We start from the raw sequence: 19,673 nt of genomic DNA, 5'->3' as shown, positions 1-19,673 counted from the left end.
TGTGATAACAGGAGCCGAATCGAATCGGGCTTCCCAGGGTCGGTGACGATGGTGTCGATGAAGGTGCTGATGAAGCTGCCGGCGAAACCGCCGGTGTCATGATCGGATCTGCCGATGCTCTGCCTTGTGCCGACAGGTTTCCCACAGAGGACGCCAATTGTCGAGGGTACTCCTCGCCAATGCCCTCCGATAGGGGCTTAGGGTTGACGAAATCCTGCAAGCTGACACGAGACATCGGTTCACAGACAAGCGGGGAGAGCGATTTACCCAGGTTCGGGGCCCTCGATGAGGTAAAACCCTTACGTCCCGCCCGTCTCGTTCTTGATTATGATGATAATGGGTTACAATGGGGTGCCGAATAGTTCGGCTGAGATCTCGTCGAGATGGCTATTGCTATGATGACCTAGCTCTAAGCTTTTTCTCGGCTAAGATTGCTAAGATTGATTCTGTCCCTCGGCAGCCCCTCTCCTGGCCTTTATATAGGAGGCCAGGTCTCAAGGGTCCTAACCGAGTACGACTAGGTTTACGTAGTTTAGATCCAATCTTTCCTTGTTTGTTCGCTTCCTTGTCTTGCCCGTCAAGGAATCTTCTAGTGCGCCGACCTAGTGGCCCATCTCGCCTTCAGGTATCTTCATGGGCCTCCAATTTGTCAATACCAGATAGGGCAATACTGGTTACCCGAAGGGTAATGCCCACGTCACACGGTGATCATAAACCGACCCTAGACAAGGCGTAAAAACCAACATGAAGTTGATCCCCGGAACATCCTGTCTAGGGCTAGCAAACTACACCCTACGTGCCACTGGATCCTTCAACCCGTTTGTAAGGCCTAACTATGCAGATATTAAACTAATCCTTGAAGAACAAGGAGCAATCATAACGGATCGGATCTACTAAATAACAATCAAGCGAGGTGCCGCCCTTACACCTAAGATAGGTGTAAGGGCTGCTAGACGTCTAGGGGTTGCACGGATGAAAGCATATGATACGATGAAACAATGCTAACCCTAACACATCTATGATAACTACGTTGCTCGCCATCAACAAGGCTTCAGCATGAGCAACGCATGAACAACGAATAAACGTGTATCGCCTAGATCGCAAGATGCGATCTAGGCAGCATGATGCTTACCCGGAAGAAACCCTCGAAACAAGGGAGTTGGCGATGCGCCTAGATTGGTTTGTGATGAACGTGATTGTTGTTTTTCTCAATAACCCTAGATACATATTTATAGTCCGTAGACTTTCTAACGTGGGAATAATCCCAACCGTGCACGAGCCAAATTCTATCTAACCGATACGTATCCTACTTTATTTACAGATACACGTGCAAACTAGCCCAAACTTTGTATACAAGGCCGATTCATGTATTTCTTCCATGTATATTCTTCAAGCCCATCTTAATCGCGGCCCACCTCTGACCCGGTCAAATTCTGGTGATAACAGTTGTGCAGGTTCCACGTTGGCGCCGGAATCCTTACTTTTCTTGTGATAGCCATCGTGCTTGAAGTACATATATCTTGCTATCACTTGTGCTACATATATCTTGTGCATATCTTGCTTAGCTCTAGTTGTTGTTGTTGCATTTAGGTGAGCCTAGCATATTTAGGGTTTGTGCTTGTAAAATAAACGTTAGTTTAATTTCGCATTCTTACAAGCCAAATCCGTACGAGTTTTTAAAACGCATATTCACCTCCTCTAGGCGACATCTCGTCCTTTTAGAAAGGGCGAAAGATCAAATCGGTTTTAGTAGGTTTAAAGACATCATAATCATCGTACAATTTGTCGTAATCGTGACGCTCTTGTGTTTTCTAATTGCGTGTAGAATCATTTGTATGAGACATGCAATGCTAGAATTGAGCTAATAAGATCATCACATGGGGTTCAAGATAACCACATCTAGCATCATATGTGCAACTAAAGATCCACATTTGCATCTACCCAACACAAGAGCCACAGAAAGCCGACCAAAGAGTAGGGGGTAAAGCTTGCGCTCTCATCCCCATAAGGAAAATACATGAACCAAATTAGTTACAAAACATGATTGAAAGCCTGCATACAACTAAGTAGACTCACATGAGTCATGAAACTAAAATGCACGCAAATCTCGTGAACAACCACACATGTCCTAGAACATATAATGAGCCAAGTCCAAACTGTCGAATCCTCCCAGGCCCAACAAGGCCCATTCTCACGTCTCTCGTAAGGTTGATTCCTCACCACCATTTTGTATCAATGCTATATTTGGTTGCTAGCTGTCTCTTAGATACGCTATATTTGATCACTGTTTAGATTTGGGATGCTAAATATTTGTTTCCAGATGTATACTGAATTAATTCTACCTTAAAGGGGGCTAGCCTACCAGGTCTCCCATGCCATCCTCACGCAATCGCGTTCATTAGCTATTAGACGCGGCTGCCATATGTCTTTATTGCCGACAGGCTGTACGCCGTTCTTCCTGATTTCACCGTTGTCTGGTCTTGAAAGGTGCATGACCGGTGGACCTCTTTACATGGAGGCCAGGAAATGACAATAGGGTTTTCTCCGGCTGGTCATACAAGAAGCACGACCATATATAGGTGTGAAACCCTATAAGCAGCGGCCGACTCCCCTCCTCTCTCTTTTTCCTCCCTCGCGCAGCCGCCACCGCCGCTAGGGTTTTTCTCCGGTAGGTCATACGCGAAGCATGGACCATATATAGGTGTGAAAACCTATAAGCACCGTCAGACTCCCTCCTCTCTCTTCACCTTTTCCTCCCTCGCGCAGCCGCCACCGCCGCTATTGCCTCGTCCCCCAGCCCAACGCCGCCTTCTTCGTGGGCCGACAACCGACACACTTCCTCCGCCTCCATCCCCATGCGTGCAACGGCGACCCAAAGAGGAGCTCCGAGCTCGACAGGAAGAGCTCGAGCCGCATCGGAGGTCCACGGCGCCGCCGCCATCATCATGGGCAGGTTTGTAGAATCAATCTACACCGCTTGCATCACCTTATCGTTCTTTGGTGTTTACTACCAAGTAGTACTTGGCCGTGCTCCAACTGCTACGCTAGGAGTTTTCTCCATACACCAAATTTATCTCGTCGAAATAATATTCGGTCGCGATTTTGTGTGTGGTATATTTTCTGATACAGTGAATTTAATTTCACTGTAATCATTGTGAGCCGTTGTGGCTCGTAGTAAATACCTCGCAATTACTTGTACCGACGGTAACAATGGGTGTGGGAGCCAGCAAAGACCACTGCTGCTGCTTTTTGTTTTTGATATGACCAGTGCTGCTGCTACAGTGCCTGCGACGTGACGGCGGGTAAAAAAACAGAGCTTCTTTCCGGCGGCGGCTGCCCAAAACCCCGTCGCGGGCTGCCGCCTCCTTTGAGCGATCGGGCGGAAACCCTAGCCCCGCCCCGCCGTCGATGCGCGTTCCGCGCGTTTGTGGAGAGGGGAACGGCCGGAAGCTTATATCCGGCGGTCCCCCTGTTCTCGGATTTGTTCTGGGTTTCTTGGCTTCCGGACGGCGGCCGCCTTTGTGACTGCAATCTCGCTCGATTTTGCTTCCGATTCTTCCTTGCATGCGATGCGGGGTTGGGGTTTTGGTTCTGTTTATTTTTTTGACAATTTTCTTGTTCTGATTCGATTAATGAGGCTGTGTATGAATTTGTGACTAACGGAAAGTTCTGTCTGTGATTGGTGCCAGCACGCCGCGTGCTTCCGGAGGCCCCGTGACCCGGGCGACGGCGGCGAGAAGCCGCGCAAACGATGCTCCACGCCCGCCGGCGCCGGGCGAGCCGGGTCTGAGGAGCTCAGGTGGGGAGAGGGGTCCCCCTGACATTAGCCACGGAACAAAAACATTCACCAAGAAGGGGAATGGGAGCACGGGGAGGGAAGACGCAGGCACGTCACGCGCGCCCAGAGCGTCAGGCGTGGTTAAGAACAGCGCTTTGGGTTCCCTGTCAAGAGATTCAGACAGGAGCGCTGGCTCTCCGAAGGGCGCAGAAACGGCAATTGGTGAGAATGCCAATGGTAGCAGCCCGTCAAAGAAGCGGAAAAGGATCGTTGCCGTGTATTCCAGAAGATACCCGAAGAGATTCAAGGCGGTCCAAGGAGGGAATGCCGCAGGTATCGAATTCTCTTATGGTATAGTATCTACTTAGGGGCCCAATGGTCCCTTCCTGTGAGACTATTAGATTTTTATGGCATATGTGTGCTTAGGTAGGCGCTTTTGTTGGTAACTTTGTTAACCAGTGGCATCCTGCATCAAGCATATAATCTTGGTTACAGTTGTCTAGTGTGATAATATTAGGGATTTTCAAAATTAAAAACGGTGGAAAAGTTAATGCTCGAATTGGTAGATCAAAATTGGCATGTCTAAGAATAGGGTTAAAAAAGCTTAGAATTTAGTATTTGATAAAAAATATTATTAGTAGATTCATAAAACTGGCTGAAACAAATCTTCCAATAAAGTCAAGGTCTTTTATTTGGTTGCAGAATGGACAAGCTAGTGCATACCCTGACACGACTTTTTCTGACCATGTCTACACTCTGATTGGGCCAAAAAAGGCATGTAGGACCAACTTTTGCACACCTGTTTTGCAATATAAGCATAGCAAAGGAGAGCTGGATCGTAGGATAAGCAGAGTAGTAAGCAGAAATACACAAAGAGATGGCAGCCAGGAGCCTTCGGCTTCACGACGTTGCTTTGTGTAACAGTTTCTTTAGGAACAACCAAGCACTCAAGTGAACTAATAGCATTTTTTGCACTAATTCATCCGAATACTAGCATGCCTAACTTATCTCTTAACTTTCCAGATGTAGTTGTTGCTTCTCCTGACAGAGTGGGGAAGGAAAACACTTCAAGCGGGCATGTGGCAGAGAGCAACATTTCTAAGCTATATGAAAGTAGCAGGTTAACTGAAAAAAACAAAGTTAACCAATATTCTGCACCGTATTCGGAGGTTTGTTTTCCACTGTCATTTTGATTAGCGCTAATGCCACCTGTTTTACTCTCTGCAAAATAGAAACTCTTTGAACATATTAGCAAGTTCTTGGTAGACTTCAATGCCATCTGGTGCAGGATCTAATGTAATGTTGCAATACCTTTTTCTTTGCTTCTATGTTACTGGCAGGGGGGTTTATTGTCCGTTTCCTTAGTAATCTTTGCTAGAACAGTTATCCACTTAAGTGGGATATTTCATACTGTACTGTCTGTACATTGAATTGAAAAAGCATTTCCAGACTTAGAGAGCTACACATATACCTATTTTTTCTCGGTCTGATTCAGTTCTCATTCACGTACTTTTGCATGTGCATCAGGCAGGACCTATGTTTTCAATAGCATGTACTGCAAGATTAGTGGCTATGTATTCTCTCACAGCAAAACTCTCTTGGTTGTATTTGCAAATTCTTCAAGTCACTCAACTCCATCTACCTTAAAGTGGACCGGTGAAGATATATAAGTCAACATGATTAATATGCCACGAAAATGTAAAATTCAGCATCATGAATTAATAGTTATTCATTCTCGTCTGGACTGATGCGTTCTTCACTCCTCTGTTTTTGGTTGTCAATGTGCATGTCTGGGATCTTGGTTAAAGAATTTATAATGACAGATGGCTAGATAAGAAAATGGTTAGTGGAAGATGCCACAATATTAAAGCTCAAGCATGTTAAGTGCAGTTTCATGCATCGATTGTTCATGATAAATGATGTGCATGTGCTTGGGAAGAAGCAACATGCAATAGATGGCTCCCGTTGAGTCCTGAAATATTTTCTGTGCTAAAGCACCAATATACTTTCCTGCTATAGTGGCAACTGTATAGTGGCACACTTGCACTACAAATCTAATCACTAACAGCAGTCAGGTGTCTTGTACTCGATTGGACATCATTTGAAACAGTGAAAATGACCAACCTCTTATCGTCAATTGTTGTAGGTACAGCCGCGTAAACCTACCAATGTGTTGTGCCCGCAAACTGCAGCGGCTGAAAGCAGTCTTCCAGTGAAAGCTGGAGACCAACACACTGCCCCTGCAAGGTGCTTTCTTTCTCAGTGCAAGGATTGCTATTCTCAGCTCAGCCTTTGCGGCTTATTAGATATTAAGCAGCTGGGTATGCATTTGAATCCATGTTGATTCTATGTTAACCTTTTCATTTTGCAGACAAAGTTGTCTGTCATCATCGCAAAGTGTGCCAATATCTTTTATTCATCATGAAGAGGTACCTCTCCGAACTAAAAAAATAATTCGATTCTTTCGGCAATTTGTTTTTATGCACTAACCGTCTTGTCTCATCCATTATGTGCTTTCTGGATTTTATGCATCAACGGATTTGGGGCTGAACATTTGCTCTTTGACATTGTGTTAGATCAAGAGCACACTTGGAGACAGTGAACCAATTATCGTTCAGAAAGAAGATTCTGCTTCAGGACATGTCAAGGTGATGCCATCTGATGAAACAGATGGTAACTCCAACATATGCGGTTCTTGTGGATCCCCAGGAACTCTTAGGTAAGTCGATCATTTTTTTATCAACATCAGTTTTACTAATGTTTTTAAAGAACAGCCGTGCAAACAAAGCCATTTCTCTTGGATAGCAACATAACAGATTATTGTGATTTAGTGATTTATAAATGAAAATATCATCTACCCTTGCTGAACTAAGGTAAAATTGCTGGGTTTCTCCATTCAATTTGAATGTTCGGCCTTGTATGCTCCTTATTACCCAATTTGTCCAGGGCCTGCTCTGAATTTTAAAGTGTCAACAATTATAATCCCAAATCAATATTTTCAGAACCGTCATGAAATATATTTCCATATTATGTGCATTTAAAATTGTAGGTGTTGATACTTTTTGTTACTCCGTATATAGTTGATCAAACTTCAAAAAGTTTGACTTTGACCAAAAACTATAGGCATCCTAATTTGGGAAGGAGGGAGTATATGTTTGTCTGTGTGTGTATGTATAATTTTATGCGAGCAACATGCTGCAGCCTGTAGTAATATTTGGCATGTTTTGTTGTTTAGTGGGCAACAAAATTAATAGGTATTGTTTGCTTTGTTACCATGGTACTGAATTCTGTTTTGGCTTCCATGATGCCCAATCTTATTTCTTATCCTGAAGAATGTACCGATTCTTAATGCACCCAAAGGAGATATATGCATTCATGCATTATAAATCCAGTATGTATACTTTGGCCTTGTTCCATCATGATGAATGGAGGGATGGCATGCCATGTGATGGCTGTGCATTGAAGAACGTCTGAATGCTGGACATGGTTTTTTCCTTCTTCATAATTTCACTCGCCACATCTCCAATTTCTATAGTTATGTACTTCTTACATTTTTTATTTGGAGAGTTATCATAACCATTCACCCATATTAATGGTTGTATCAGTTATCAAACCCTGTGGTATAATCTCAGCCGAACACCAGGTTATTAGAACTTACAAGAATGAAAATGCACATCTGAACCCGAGCTCATATGCTCCTGCCCGAATATTTTTTTTGCAAAAAATAGCAATCAAAATCCAAAAATTCTGAATTTTTTTATGACGAACATGAGAATGTGTTCTAACTGCAAGCAACATTGGGGTGAGAAATGACATGTTTGGTGGTCTATGGAAAAATAACAAAATTTGATGCTGTTTGGAGCATATGGATTTGTTGTTTGCAACAATCAGATTTGTCTGTTTTGCACAGACCAATACATATATCGTTTCTCCGAGATTTTTGGCAGGCTATTGTAAGACATGTTTTTGTTCATTGTACAAAATTTTCAGAATTTTTTGACTTTATTTGCTATTTTTCTGAATTTTTTATTGAAGCAGGAGCATATGAGCTTGGGATAAAAAAAAAACCTTGCTTACTTAGTTTAAGACTTAAGAGTGGGTATCCTAAAATTAAAATATCACAGAATCAGATAATATGTTTTATGAGTACCAATTTGTAAGTGCGCATGTAACTCTCTAGCATGGTAAGAGAACACACTATTATTACAACTTATCATCTGATCTGTGTATATTACTGTTATTATGCATTTACTTTGGTCCGTCATGCACAATATTCACTTCATGATCTGATGTATATATTCAATTGATAATAGGTCTTGTGATGGGAAATCTTGCCAAAGTAGATACCATATCTCTTGTCTGGATCCTTCTCTGGAATATTTATCTCCTGGAATTTGGTTCTGTACCAACTGTACAAAGAAGAGGTTCCAGTTTGGTTTACATTCTATTGTTGATGGAATAGAGTCTGTGTGGGATGTCAAGAAAGCTGAGGGTAAGTACACCTATTCTTATGGCGTGAGACAATCTATTTAGCAGTTCTTCTATTTCCAAATTGGTTAACTCTTTTTATCGGTTCTATGTTTGTAGGAATGCAAAATAGCAAGCAGTATTTTGTGAAGTATAAGAATCTGGCGCATGTCCATAATCGTTGGGTTCTAGAAGATGATATCAATGTCATGCCTGGAGGTCCTGATGCTCTTTCCTTGTTTAACAAGAGGAATCATACTGAAAAGGTGATTGCTTTTGTGGTGAACTTTATTTTATTATGCATATCAGCAATGATTCAGGCTTTGCAAAAGAACTGTGCTGTTGTGGACTACCATTCACAATGGGATAACTACCGTGCAGAAGATAGCCATATGGCGTGGCTACGGGGGATTGGGTAGACATAGATTGGGTTTAGAGAATACTTGGGAGAGATTAGATTGATTATTCTTCCTTGTCTCAATCCTAGATACATGACATCCTTATGTAGTGGATGCTAAGCAGCGGCGAAACCAGCGTATGGACAATGCGTGTACAAAGCAGACTAAAAGTTACAGTTATACTCATATTTCTCCTAATTTATTTGATGTATATTGCTCTACATGTGATTTAGACACAAATATACAAGCTTTTGCCAAAAATAATGGGTGTACATTTGTACACCCTTGTACTGATCTCCCTCCGCCCATGATGCTAAGGCTCCTGTCCTTCACTAACACAATACGGACTCCTAATACATTATACTCCTTTAATCCTAAACTTTCCAGTACAATACTATTTCCTAAAAGACTCTGCTCTCTTCCGTTTTCTTCATGTCGTATGTCTGTCCCCAACACGTGACCTGCTGCTGCTGCAACATGTTGTTGCATTGGCCCTTTTGCTGGTCGGCTGCATGTACCGTGCTAGTGTCCACAACCACAGCATGTGCTGATGCTTTTTCTTTAATGATTCTCCAGGCAATTTGGAAGGAGGAATGGACTAAGCCACACCGCATGTTGAGAAAGAGGCTCCTTATGCCCCCAAAATTAGCTGATGATTTCTTTTCCTCATCTGGCCTTAAATATTCATATTGTAATGTTGAATGGTTAGTGAAATGGAGGGGTCTTGGTTATGATCATGCAACATGGGAATTAGAGACTTTACCCTGTTTATGTACGCCTGAGGCTGACGAACTTAAAAAGAACTACGAGGACCGCCGTGAAGTTGCAAAACGATCATCTATCACTACAAAAGCAAAGGTGTGGCGGGAAAACTAATTTTAATTCTTTATCTTGTACTCCTAATATTATTTGCAATTCATGCACGATACGAGTCTGATAGGGAACATATCCTGGCCAGTTCGATAATAATAAAAACTAACATAATTTTGTAAGTTATATGTATTGTTAAGATTGTCGCTGCTTAAGATGATCGATAAACTAGCCACAAAAAAATTGAAAACTGAAAGCTGGGTTAACTGGTCTGCTAATTCATAAAAAAGTTTAAGTGCACATTAACTGCACTATATTATCTTTCCACACTTATTTTCTTTTGTCTAGCTGTATTGAACTATCACAGCATTGATATTATATTATGTCGGTTCTCTTTGTCACATATTAGTTAGACCTGTGCGCTTAAAACCTATACATATTCATGAAACTGCTAATTTTCTGTGTCATTATTACTTGTCTGTACAGGTTAAGCAAAGCTCATTTAAGAAACTTCAGAGATTACCAGATGGGTGCCATCCTGATTTTGACAATGATCACTTGTGTTCTATCAATCTCCTCCGAGAGTTCTGGTACAAATCTCGTGGCGCTGTTCTTGTTGATGATAAGGTAGGACTTATGCAAGTAGCTTAGCTGCATTAATCTTAAAAAAGGTCAAGAAACAAGACTTCATCTTTCTATTCTAGTTTTCCACTCGTATATACTTGTTAGTTCTGGCCACTGGCATGGTCATATGTTGTAGTACTTCCTTACATGGATCTTACACTGGACTGTTATAAGTACATCTCTTGCATTCATGCTTGGTTAATTTTGAATTCCTTTCTGAATGAATAAAAAGGACCCCATGTTTAACTATCATGCAGGAATTTGTAACAAAGACCGTCTTATTCACACTGTCTGTATTACCTGACGTCAGCCAACCCATCCTAATTGTAACATCTCCTGCTTCTCTATCCTTATGGGAGGTTCAGTTCAATATCTTGGCACCATTTATCAATGTTGTTGTGTATGACGGAGGGAAAGACAAGCTCAAATTAATTCAAGATTTGGAATTCTATGAGAGTGGAAGCTCTATTATGTTACAGGTTCTCTTATCCCATGCTGATGCTGTCTTGGAGGTAAGTCCCAACTGCTAAGTATCCCCTTGCTAGTCTTATCAAACAAATGCTGCTTACCAATGAAGAGCACATAAATTGCACAGATCCACCTATATCATATTGGGTGTCGTTACTAGTTACTACCCCATAGCTCTGTTAAGCTTATGCTTTTCATTTAATTGTAATCTCTCTGCCATGGCACAGGATATCGAACCTATAGCACGCATTGATTGGGAGGCAGTCATAGTTGATTATTCTCAAAACTCAACCCTACAACATCTCGAACAACTGAAGCAACTTTCCAGTGATTTTAGAATGTTACTTGTGAGCTCCCCAATTAAGGTTAAGGTGCCTATCAATAGTTCTCGCCTGTTAACTGCTTTTGTGCCACAAATAAGCCATGCTGAAATTTTCTATTTCACAGGAGTATCTTTCTGAGTACAGGAAACTCTTAGGTTTCCTTAATTCTGGAGAGCAAGAAAATGGCAGTTTCGTTGATGCTGAGGCCCTTGTGATGTCGAAAGTGAACTTCAAAAGTCATATTGCATATGAGCGCCCAGCAGATTCTTCAAAAATATTGGAGCACTGGGTTCCTGCTCACATTTCACAACTGCAGCTAGAGATATATTGTTCCATACTGCTTTCAAATTCATCTGTCCTCCAGTCGAAGATGAAAAGTGATGGCTCTCTTTGCGACATTATTATCTCTCTCTCAAAGGTGTGCTTTGCAAACATATTTACAGCTTGCATGATAACAAGTAAAACATTCTATGTGCAATCTGCAGCAATGTAATTTTCTTCTTCTTCTTCTACAAAGTTACTGACACTGCTATTAACTTTGATCTATTCTTGTCCTTATATTTTAGTGCTGTGATCACCCTTACCTTGTTGATGAATTCCTGCAAAATTCGCCTGTCGACCATCATGATCGTACTGGTACTCTAGATACCAGAGTGCAAGCATGTGGCAAGCTATGGCTTCTTCAAAACATGCTTATAGAGATAAGGAACAAGAGGCTGAGAGTCATTATTCTTTTTCAAGTGAGATACTCATGGCATTACCCTCTTTAGTTATTACCTATGTATGGCACAATGTACTAAATCTTAGATCTCTGTAGTCGTTCCATGTCATGCAAATAGTTCATCGTCTTAGAAGGTTTCATGCTATCTATTGTATAACGGTGATGGTAATTGCTTCTAAATACTGGTATGCAGTATTCGTTCGGTCATACACCTAGACACCTAGTAGTGATTTGGTTGCCCCAACTAGTACAGTTATGGGGCCAAACCGGTAACATGTATGGGGCATCTGTTCCTTTTTATGCCATGTGATCTCTATTTTGTAGCACTTGCGTCCTATATTTGTTCGGTCATACATCTGAACACCTAGTAGTGATTGTGTGGCCCTAACTGGTCCATTGTGTGGCCTAACCGGTGATTATACAGTAAAATGTTGATGCACCTGTTCCTTTTTATGCCACATGATCTCTGTTTGGAGGACACTGCTGCCTGTAAATTCCTTAGATGCTGGATATAGGTATAATTAGCATCTGAACTTTAAATAATCATACATAGTCCCTAATACTATTCTCTACATAATCAGAATATGCTCATTAGCTTTGATGTTTTGCATCTTGCCTTGGTTTCAATGTCATGCTGCTGCATAAAATTCCAATATGCTATTTATGTCAGCAGATATTTACATGAATGAACATGGTGACCTGCAGAAGTATTTATTTTATAACAAGTAATTAACAATTCAAAAAAGTATAGATGACAATTTCCTAAGTCTGACATATAAGCCCCATTTCACATATTGTTCCGAACGTGTTCCCACATATTGTTCGGAACATGTTATCTTAAGTACTCATCAATGTTGTCATTCCCTTTTGAAGTATCCGCTTCATGCTTTTCTAGGGAATCTTTTGCCCCTTTGACAACTTTCCTTTAATTTTCTCAATTTACTAATTCAGCCGTCTTTTTGGGGTGCTATGGCAGTCTGGTGTAGCAAGTGGAAACTCAATGGGTGGTATATTGGAAGGTGTTGTTTGTGACATATTTGGCCGTGAGTCATATGAGCGTGTTGAAAGTGGTGCACCATTGGCAAGGAAACAGGCAGCAGTAAATATGTTCAATGACAAGACTAAGGGGAGATTTGTTTTTCTGATTGAAAGTCGTGCATGCCTCCCAAGTATTAAGCTCTTATCTGTGGATGTTGTTATCATATACAATAGTGACCGTAACCCGCTAAATGATCTGAAGGCTATTCAAAGAATCAAAATAGAGTCACCGAAGTATCCGGGCATTTTTCGTTTATACACTCCTTTCACAATGGAAGAGAAGCAGCTTGTGCTTGCAAAACATGGCGTGCTTACTGGTAACTACAAAGATATGCCACATAGTTTGGGCCATTCATTGGTCAGTTGGGGTGCATTATCTCTTTTCACCAGATTTGATGAGCTTCAGCATGATAACTATGCAAGTAAAAGTTTTGAAAGGGATACAGTAATTCTGGAGTTCTTAAAAATGTTAGCCACAAATGTTAAAGAGAACACCGAATCCAATTGTGTGTTCATATCGAAAGCTAATATGAGCGGGGAGTTTTATTCAAGAAGCATTACTTTAATAGGCGAAAGTGGGGTGCCTGCATCGGATGGAGATCCATCTAATTTTTGGTTAAACTTACTGGATGGGAAATCGCCTCGTTGGAGCAATCTATCTGAGCCACAACAATCAAGACACAGAATGTTACAGAACATAGAAGAACTAGCCAGAGTTCCGGCTGAAGAAGCTAGAAGGATGCGTACAAAGGTTGACGGAATCACAGTTCCATCTTCAAAATGTTCATCTGACAACAGTCATGATGATATGTTACCTAAAAGTTGTTCTACATTGAGCCCCCCTCTTCAACAACTTGATGACACAGAACAAAAAGAAGGTATCACGTTTGTGACAAGAATACATTCTGCTGCAGATATGCATATTACATTGTTCTGATATTATTTTGTTCTGAAGGGATGAAAAAACTGACCACACCAAAGAATCTTCATGTTCAACTTAAGAAAGAGCTGTCGAAACTAATTAAGGTGTTACAACTGCCGGTATGCATTTGCTTAGTTCTTTTACTTCCTCTTTGTTTTCATTATGACACACTATTGGCAGAATGCATCAAAATAACATTTATTCATGCTTAGAGCATGTTCCACTAATGTAAAAAATGTTGCACAAAAATCCTTACCTGCATGCAAAAACAATCTGTCTGTCGTTCAGACATGCTCTTCTGCACTTTCTGCAGTTATCTGATATGCCTAATAGTTATACAATTTTGACACCCACGTGAAAGTTAAAACAATGATTTCATACTGGAATACCTTCTTGCCAATGGTTCATTTGATTTTTATTGCATAACTTCTGCATTTGTTCACACTGTTCTTTTTTTTTTTTTATTCCTTGGCTCCCCCACTGCCTCTTTGTGCTTTACCTGATCTGTCATGCATTTTGTATAATTTACAAATGCAGGATAATGCAAAACTTAAGGCTGAACAGTTCTTTGAATATTATTTGAACAATCATCTAGTTCTTCCCGAGCCAGTGGACATATTGCGCACATTCAACATAGCCTTGGTAAGAAAGGCACCCATACATTGTTTTTATGTTTTTGCTTTTCATGTTTATATGTATCAAATATTCTTATGTGCTTTGATTTTTTTCTTCAGTGTTGGCGTGCTGCTTCTCATCTAAATTATAAGGTAGATCGCAGAGAGTCGCTTGCCCTTGCTGAGAAAGGCTTCAATTGTGAGTACAATGAAGCGCTTGTGGGGTTGATCTATAAGAAATTAAGGACCCTAAAGAAAAAAGTTCCAGATAGAGCAGGTGAAGCAAGTATCAAGGGTCAACCAGTGTCAGTAGAGGACACCCAGCTTTCATGGCAAGAAAATTCTTACTTGGAAAATGACCACATGTTCCAAAACAAGAAAATTGATCTTCATGGTAATTTCATAGATGGTGCACCTCAGGAGGTCTCATCTGTTGCTGAGCAGATGATCTCAGAGGGGCAAGAATCTGTTAAGGAAACTCACAAAGAATGTCACATGCTAAATGATGAGCCTCCTAATATGATAATGGAGAAAAGTATAGATTTAGTTGAAAATGTTTTCTCCATAAGAAAAAATAACATCCTTTGCAAACAACAGCTTGAGATATCAGGTTTAGTGACACACAGGCAGAACAATGTCATCAGATTGAAAGAAGTTTACAGTTTAGTTCTGGAACATATTCGTAGAAGTCACATTGATGAAATGACCAGGAGTGAAAAAATAAAGCTGACTGCTCAGTGGTTCAGTATGCTTATTTATGCATTTTTGGAGCACATGAAGCTCCAGCATGGCAAGCTTGAGGGACTGCAGTCTGATACATGGTCTTCAGAGTGTCAGCTGAAGGAAAAGCTCCACCAGGTAGCAAGATCAGGCCAATTAGATCGAGACTTTGATCGGCATATTGCTCTACCTGACTCAAACTTTGTTATGGAAGAATTCATCCATTTTGAAGAACAGAATGATGTGTATCGTATTGCTGAAAGTTCTGTGTCAGATTGTCAACAGTCATCAAATGACACAGTGTCGATGGAAATTACATTAGTACGAAGTGAAGCTCTCTCAGAGCCCATATCTATACACGCAATGGAAAATGAGCCAGTTGAGACTTCTGCGGGCTCTGCCGGAGGACCAGCATTAGAAGCTGTTGATTTTCAAGAAAACAACATCCACTGTAGTTCTGATGGCATTAGTGTACAAATAGCTAGGTGTTCATCGAGTACTATTCCTGCAAATGATGATTCCACCGGCCAGGTATTATGTTGCTCATTTTCCAAGTGCATTATGTTTGTCATATGCTGATATGCGTGCATAAGCTTCTTAGTTCTTGACTTACACAAGGACTATGTGCTACTTGTGACGTCGTTTGACTACAGAATCTCCTTATGTGACATGGTATTTGACTACAGAAATGATTGTACCCCACCATATATTTGTCTGGTCCAGATTGTTTAGTGATGTTTATGCGGTCTATTATCATTTTTTCCGCTGGTATTGCCTGCTGTGCTCTAGGCATTGAGAGTGATATATGTTACCTTCACAAGAATATTTTTCTGAGCAATTAGCTCTTTCGGTTGGTGGAAAACATTTCAAAGTTGTGCCACTTGACATAGCTGATATTTAATTAGTAGATTTCAGAACATATCTGTCCTTTTTCCACTGTTCATAAATCACCAGCGCGTCTTGCTTTGTATTTTTGTGTTTCCTCGTACTTGACTTATTTATGTGTTCATTTATCACTATATATATATATATATATATGCTTTGGTGATGCCAGACACTGATCACAAATACCTTTAATTTATATCAGGAATCCTTAACCAGTGAGTGTAGAAATGCTGAACATATTGAGATATGCAATATTACTAAGTCAGATGATGAACCTGCAGAGGCAGAGCGAGCAGGTACCTTGGGTGCCATAGCAGCTCAGGATTTGCAGCCTGAAATGCACTCATTAACCACCCATGTAGAACCTTCACTGGATCCACATGGAAGGGTAGAATCAGCAGGCATGGTGACAGCTCATGATCTCCAGGCCGAAATACTACCATCAGCCTCAGTGCCTACGGAACAAAGTACAAGCCCTGCCCAACAAAGTTTAGCAACTTCAGGACATTCACCAGCAGAAGCCGAACAGGCAGATATTCTGGGCACAGAAACCACTTGCAGTTTGCAGCCTTCGCAAGGTGAAGTGCAACTGTCAACCACAATGCAAGATCAACCTGCAGAAGTACAAGCATGCACCTTGGGCGCCATAGCTGCTCGGAGTTTGCAGCCTGAAACACAACCATCAACCTCAACGCAGAGTGCTCCTTTCGAAAGAACCTATCTGGTTGGCATGCCTGTGCTACGAAGTCACAGTGCCAGGGCAGAATCAACACGTACTTTGGGCTCACTGATAGCTCACAATCTGCATTCTGAATTACATCCATTGGCCTCAATGCAGGATCGACCTGCAGAAGCAGAAGGAGCAGTTATGTTGGGCTCCACGGCAGCCCAGGATTTGCAGCCTGAACGGCAATCATCAACCACAGTTCAGCATGTTCCACTTGAAAGAGTACACTCTGAAGAAAGGATACAAATTGGTTTTCAGCCAAATATGGTACCTGGTACTGAGCAGCCCACCCAACACCCTCCAGTCACAGCGTTAGTGTTTAATAATCCAATACTTAGTGACGAGCCGCTGAAAAATGAGTTGGAAAGGTTAATGCATTGCAGCAGGGTGCTTCATGAACATAAGGTTTGCTTTTTTATTCTGTCTGTAATCTGTTTTTACTGTGAATTGTCTGTGCTAGTCGTCAGTTATTTCATTTCTTCCTTGGCTGCACCTTTATTTTTGAACAGAAATCACAACTTCTAATAGAGTATAACCAAGAAAGAGAGAAGATAACAAAAAAGTATGACTTGTTATCTCGAAAGGAAGATTCCGCTTATCTTCAGAACCAGCGCGAGCTTAGTCATCTCTACAGGAATGTTTTTGTAAACAAATCACTAGCTGAGAATTTTCGAAGGGTCTTCACACCATCATCTGCAGCTCAAGGTATACAACTAAGCGTCATATCTCTTGTTTTTCAAAATAATATTCTGGTCATAACTAGTCTTTCATCATTTAGCTTCGTTCGCTGTGGTATTTTTTTAATGCATATTATTCAACTCTACCTTTTTTGTTTTGGTGGACCTATACTGTGGAGCATGTTGTTCTTACACGATTCAATCTACCAACGGCTTGTGTGTCTTGTGTATATTCGGTCGTTATGTATGGCGAACATACTATATTGTGATCTGTTAGCAGTGTCATTCTCCTGTTGTTTCTGGTTTCCTTTCCAGTAATGCCATGCTAGGTAGTTGCGTTACATTGATCTTAAAAATTGAAAGGGCGACTTTGATCTAGGATCTGTTACGTAGTCGGATGCTCTTTAAACCGTAGATCATCTGAATAATGGTTTGTTTTTTCCCTGTGCAATGCAGGGAGATTGACGACCCCTGTAGCGGAGCAGCCATTTGAGTTTTCTTCAGCGGCTCAGACCACAACATCACCAGCTATCTCGTCATCAGCCATCAGACCACCAGGATCTTATGTGCGACCTTCGTTTGTGGCTCTGCCGCCATCATCATCATCATGGAATGCCCAACTACCTGGCAATCTCTATGGAACAGCATCATCACCTTTTGTTCCAGCGCCTGTGCCATACGGCAGCTACAGACCAGCTGGAGCACAGTCACGTGCTGTCCAACCACTATCAGCCTTAGCTAGCAATCTCTATAGAACGATGCCACCTGCTCCTCCGCCGCATCTGCCACATGGAAGCTACAGATCCGCTGCAGCACAACTGCGTGCGCCATCTCCTCATCTCCAGCAGCTCAGGATGCCCTCTCAGTATGCCATGCGCACAGACCAGCAGCAGCATCGTGCAGCTAGTGGAGCGGTTCCATTGTTGGGACAGTATGGCAGGGGAAGCTACGCATCGACAGTTCCACAGGGAGGCGCCATACGAAACTCCATGGACCCAAGTTCAGCTCACCAAGCATCAAGCTCACGCCCACCTCACCGAGCGTCCTTGCTGCCACCCCGCCGACACCCAGAGTCCATGCTCAGCTTGCAGCCATCTACTTCAAACCCCATCTTCATGCCAGCCCACCAACTGTCGTCATATCCAAGCATGGCCTTGGGCGGCACTGCAGGTCCGCAGAATGCAGCACCAGGAAGCCAGCAGCACGGAGTCGCCCAGATAGCCGGCGTCAATCACAATCAGCCCGGCTCCAAACCGTCGTCATATCCGAGCATGGCCTTGGGCGGCACTGCAGGTCCGCAGAACGCAGCGCCAGGAAGCCAGCAGCACGGAGGCGCCCAGATAGCCAGCGTCAATCACAATCAGCCAGGCTCCAAACCGTCGTCATATCCGAGCATGGCCTTGGGCGGCACTGCAGGTCCGCAGAACGCAGCGCCAGGAAGCCAGCAGCACGGAGGCGCCCAGATAGCCGGCGTCAATCACAATCAGCCCGGCTCCAAACCGTCGTCATATCCGAGCATGGCCTTGGGCGGCACTGCAGGTCTGCAGAACGCAGCACCAGGAAGCCAGCAGCATGGAGGCGCCCAGATAGCCTGCGTCAATCACAATCAGCCTGGCTCCGAACCGGCATCGATGGGTGAGTATCTGAAAATTAGGCTTCGCCTGGTTAGCAGCCCTGCAGGTGCAGGGGTGGCCAGCCCAGATGAAGCTGTGTGCCTCTCCGACGATGAACCGTAGCAGCGACAGTCAGATATCTGTGTTGAGTTAGAAGCTGCCCATCTAAAAGCCTCTAGCATCATCATCCTTGTAGCAAAGAGATGGACAGCTGCACATCGGAAGAGAACGTTGCACCTGTTGAGAAGTTGTAGAAGCTGATATAGTAGTACTGATATTTTCACCAAGTTTTGTGTAGTGCGAGTTGATGTTGCGAATGCCTGACTCTTTTTATTTCTTATGGGAATCTGACATTCTGACTGGCTGTCTGACCCTTTGTTAGCTTGTTGAGATTGCTCCTGGCTTCAGTCTACAACCGTGCCAGGCTTCTCCTAATTTCTTATGACAATCTTAATATGTATATCAAGCTTACTCTAAAGCCAGAAGAGTTAAGTTGCATTTATAACTTTGGTTAGTAGCTACACCTGCATGTCTTTGTCAGTTTTTTATTTATTTGATTTTGCTTTTATTCTTTATGTTCTATTCTTTAAAAATGTTGTAGCTCATGTTGCTGCAATGAGGTTGGTTGGTTTCACTGGAATGACCCGAGCTGACCTTTACCTGATCCGATCTAGTGGCGACACAACACATAGAGAGATGTTGGTTTGTGGTGTGTAAAACTGAGATGCAGAGGTGTGATATCGGTGGGGCAAATCAACTCAGCTGCACATGGCAGATGCATATGTCAAGGGACTAAGGGAGGGAGGGAGGTTGGAACACTGATCCAGGTCTAGGAATCCTGGGGGGTTAATTAGTTCACTAGTGTCGCACTTGTTTACCATGTAATCC

At 42.4% G+C, this 19,673-nt stretch overlaps 2 protein-coding genes across 2 annotated transcripts in view; both read left to right on the top strand.

Moving 5' to 3' along the window:
• The window catches only part of LOC124664464, a 15,267-nt gene extending 9,145 nt beyond the window's left edge, over window positions 1-6,122 (top strand). The window contains exons 2-5 of the mRNA XM_047201981.1: window positions 3,269-3,302; window positions 3,668-4,111; window positions 4,802-4,947; window positions 5,925-6,122. Of these exons, the coding sequence (XP_047057937.1) occupies window positions 3,269-3,302; window positions 3,668-4,111; window positions 4,802-4,947; window positions 5,925-6,122 (822 nt within the window). The remainder of the gene's footprint in view (window positions 1-3,268; window positions 3,303-3,667; window positions 4,112-4,801; window positions 4,948-5,924) is intronic.
• Window positions 6,123-6,153: 31 nt separating this feature from the next.
• Window positions 6,154-18,908, top strand: LOC124664463 (helicase protein MOM1-like). The gene is made up of 17 exons (XM_047201980.1): window positions 6,154-6,207; window positions 6,355-6,497; window positions 8,092-8,270; window positions 8,366-8,511; window positions 9,220-9,501; window positions 9,940-10,080; window positions 10,335-10,589; window positions 10,773-10,916; window positions 10,993-11,286; window positions 11,435-11,608; window positions 12,566-13,505; window positions 13,583-13,668; window positions 14,087-14,191; window positions 14,284-15,414; window positions 15,971-16,900; window positions 17,005-17,200; window positions 17,629-18,908. Exons 2-17 carry the CDS (start codon window positions 6,430-6,432, stop codon window positions 18,906-18,908), a joined length of 6,351 nt encoding a protein of 2,116 aa, XP_047057936.1. The 5' UTR covers window positions 6,154-6,207; window positions 6,355-6,429.
• The last annotated feature ends 765 nt before the right edge of the window (window positions 18,909-19,673 follow it).

The sequence above is a fragment of the Lolium rigidum genome, chromosome 6, assembly GCF_022539505.1.
Source record: "Lolium rigidum isolate FL_2022 chromosome 6, APGP_CSIRO_Lrig_0.1, whole genome shotgun sequence".
In the NCBI taxonomy this organism is placed as follows: domain Eukaryota; kingdom Viridiplantae; phylum Streptophyta; class Magnoliopsida; order Poales; family Poaceae; genus Lolium; species Lolium rigidum.
The sequence above is the reverse complement of the archived record's forward strand: the minus strand, read 5'-3'. Positions and strand labels throughout refer to the sequence as shown.

Bases quoted from the DNA above. Each gene is read 5' to 3' on its own strand.
- LOC124664463 (XM_047201980.1), top strand. From the start codon at position 6,430: ATGCCATCTGATGAAACAGATGGTAACTCCAACATATGCGGTTCTTGT. The intron at 11,287-11,434 runs GTGTGCTTTGCA...CTTATATTTTAG, and splicing joins TTATTATCTCTCTCTCAAAG to TGCTGTGATCACCCTTACCT. The intron at 16,901-17,004 runs GTTTGCTTTTTT...ATTTTTGAACAG, and splicing joins GGGTGCTTCATGAACATAAG to AAATCACAACTTCTAATAGA.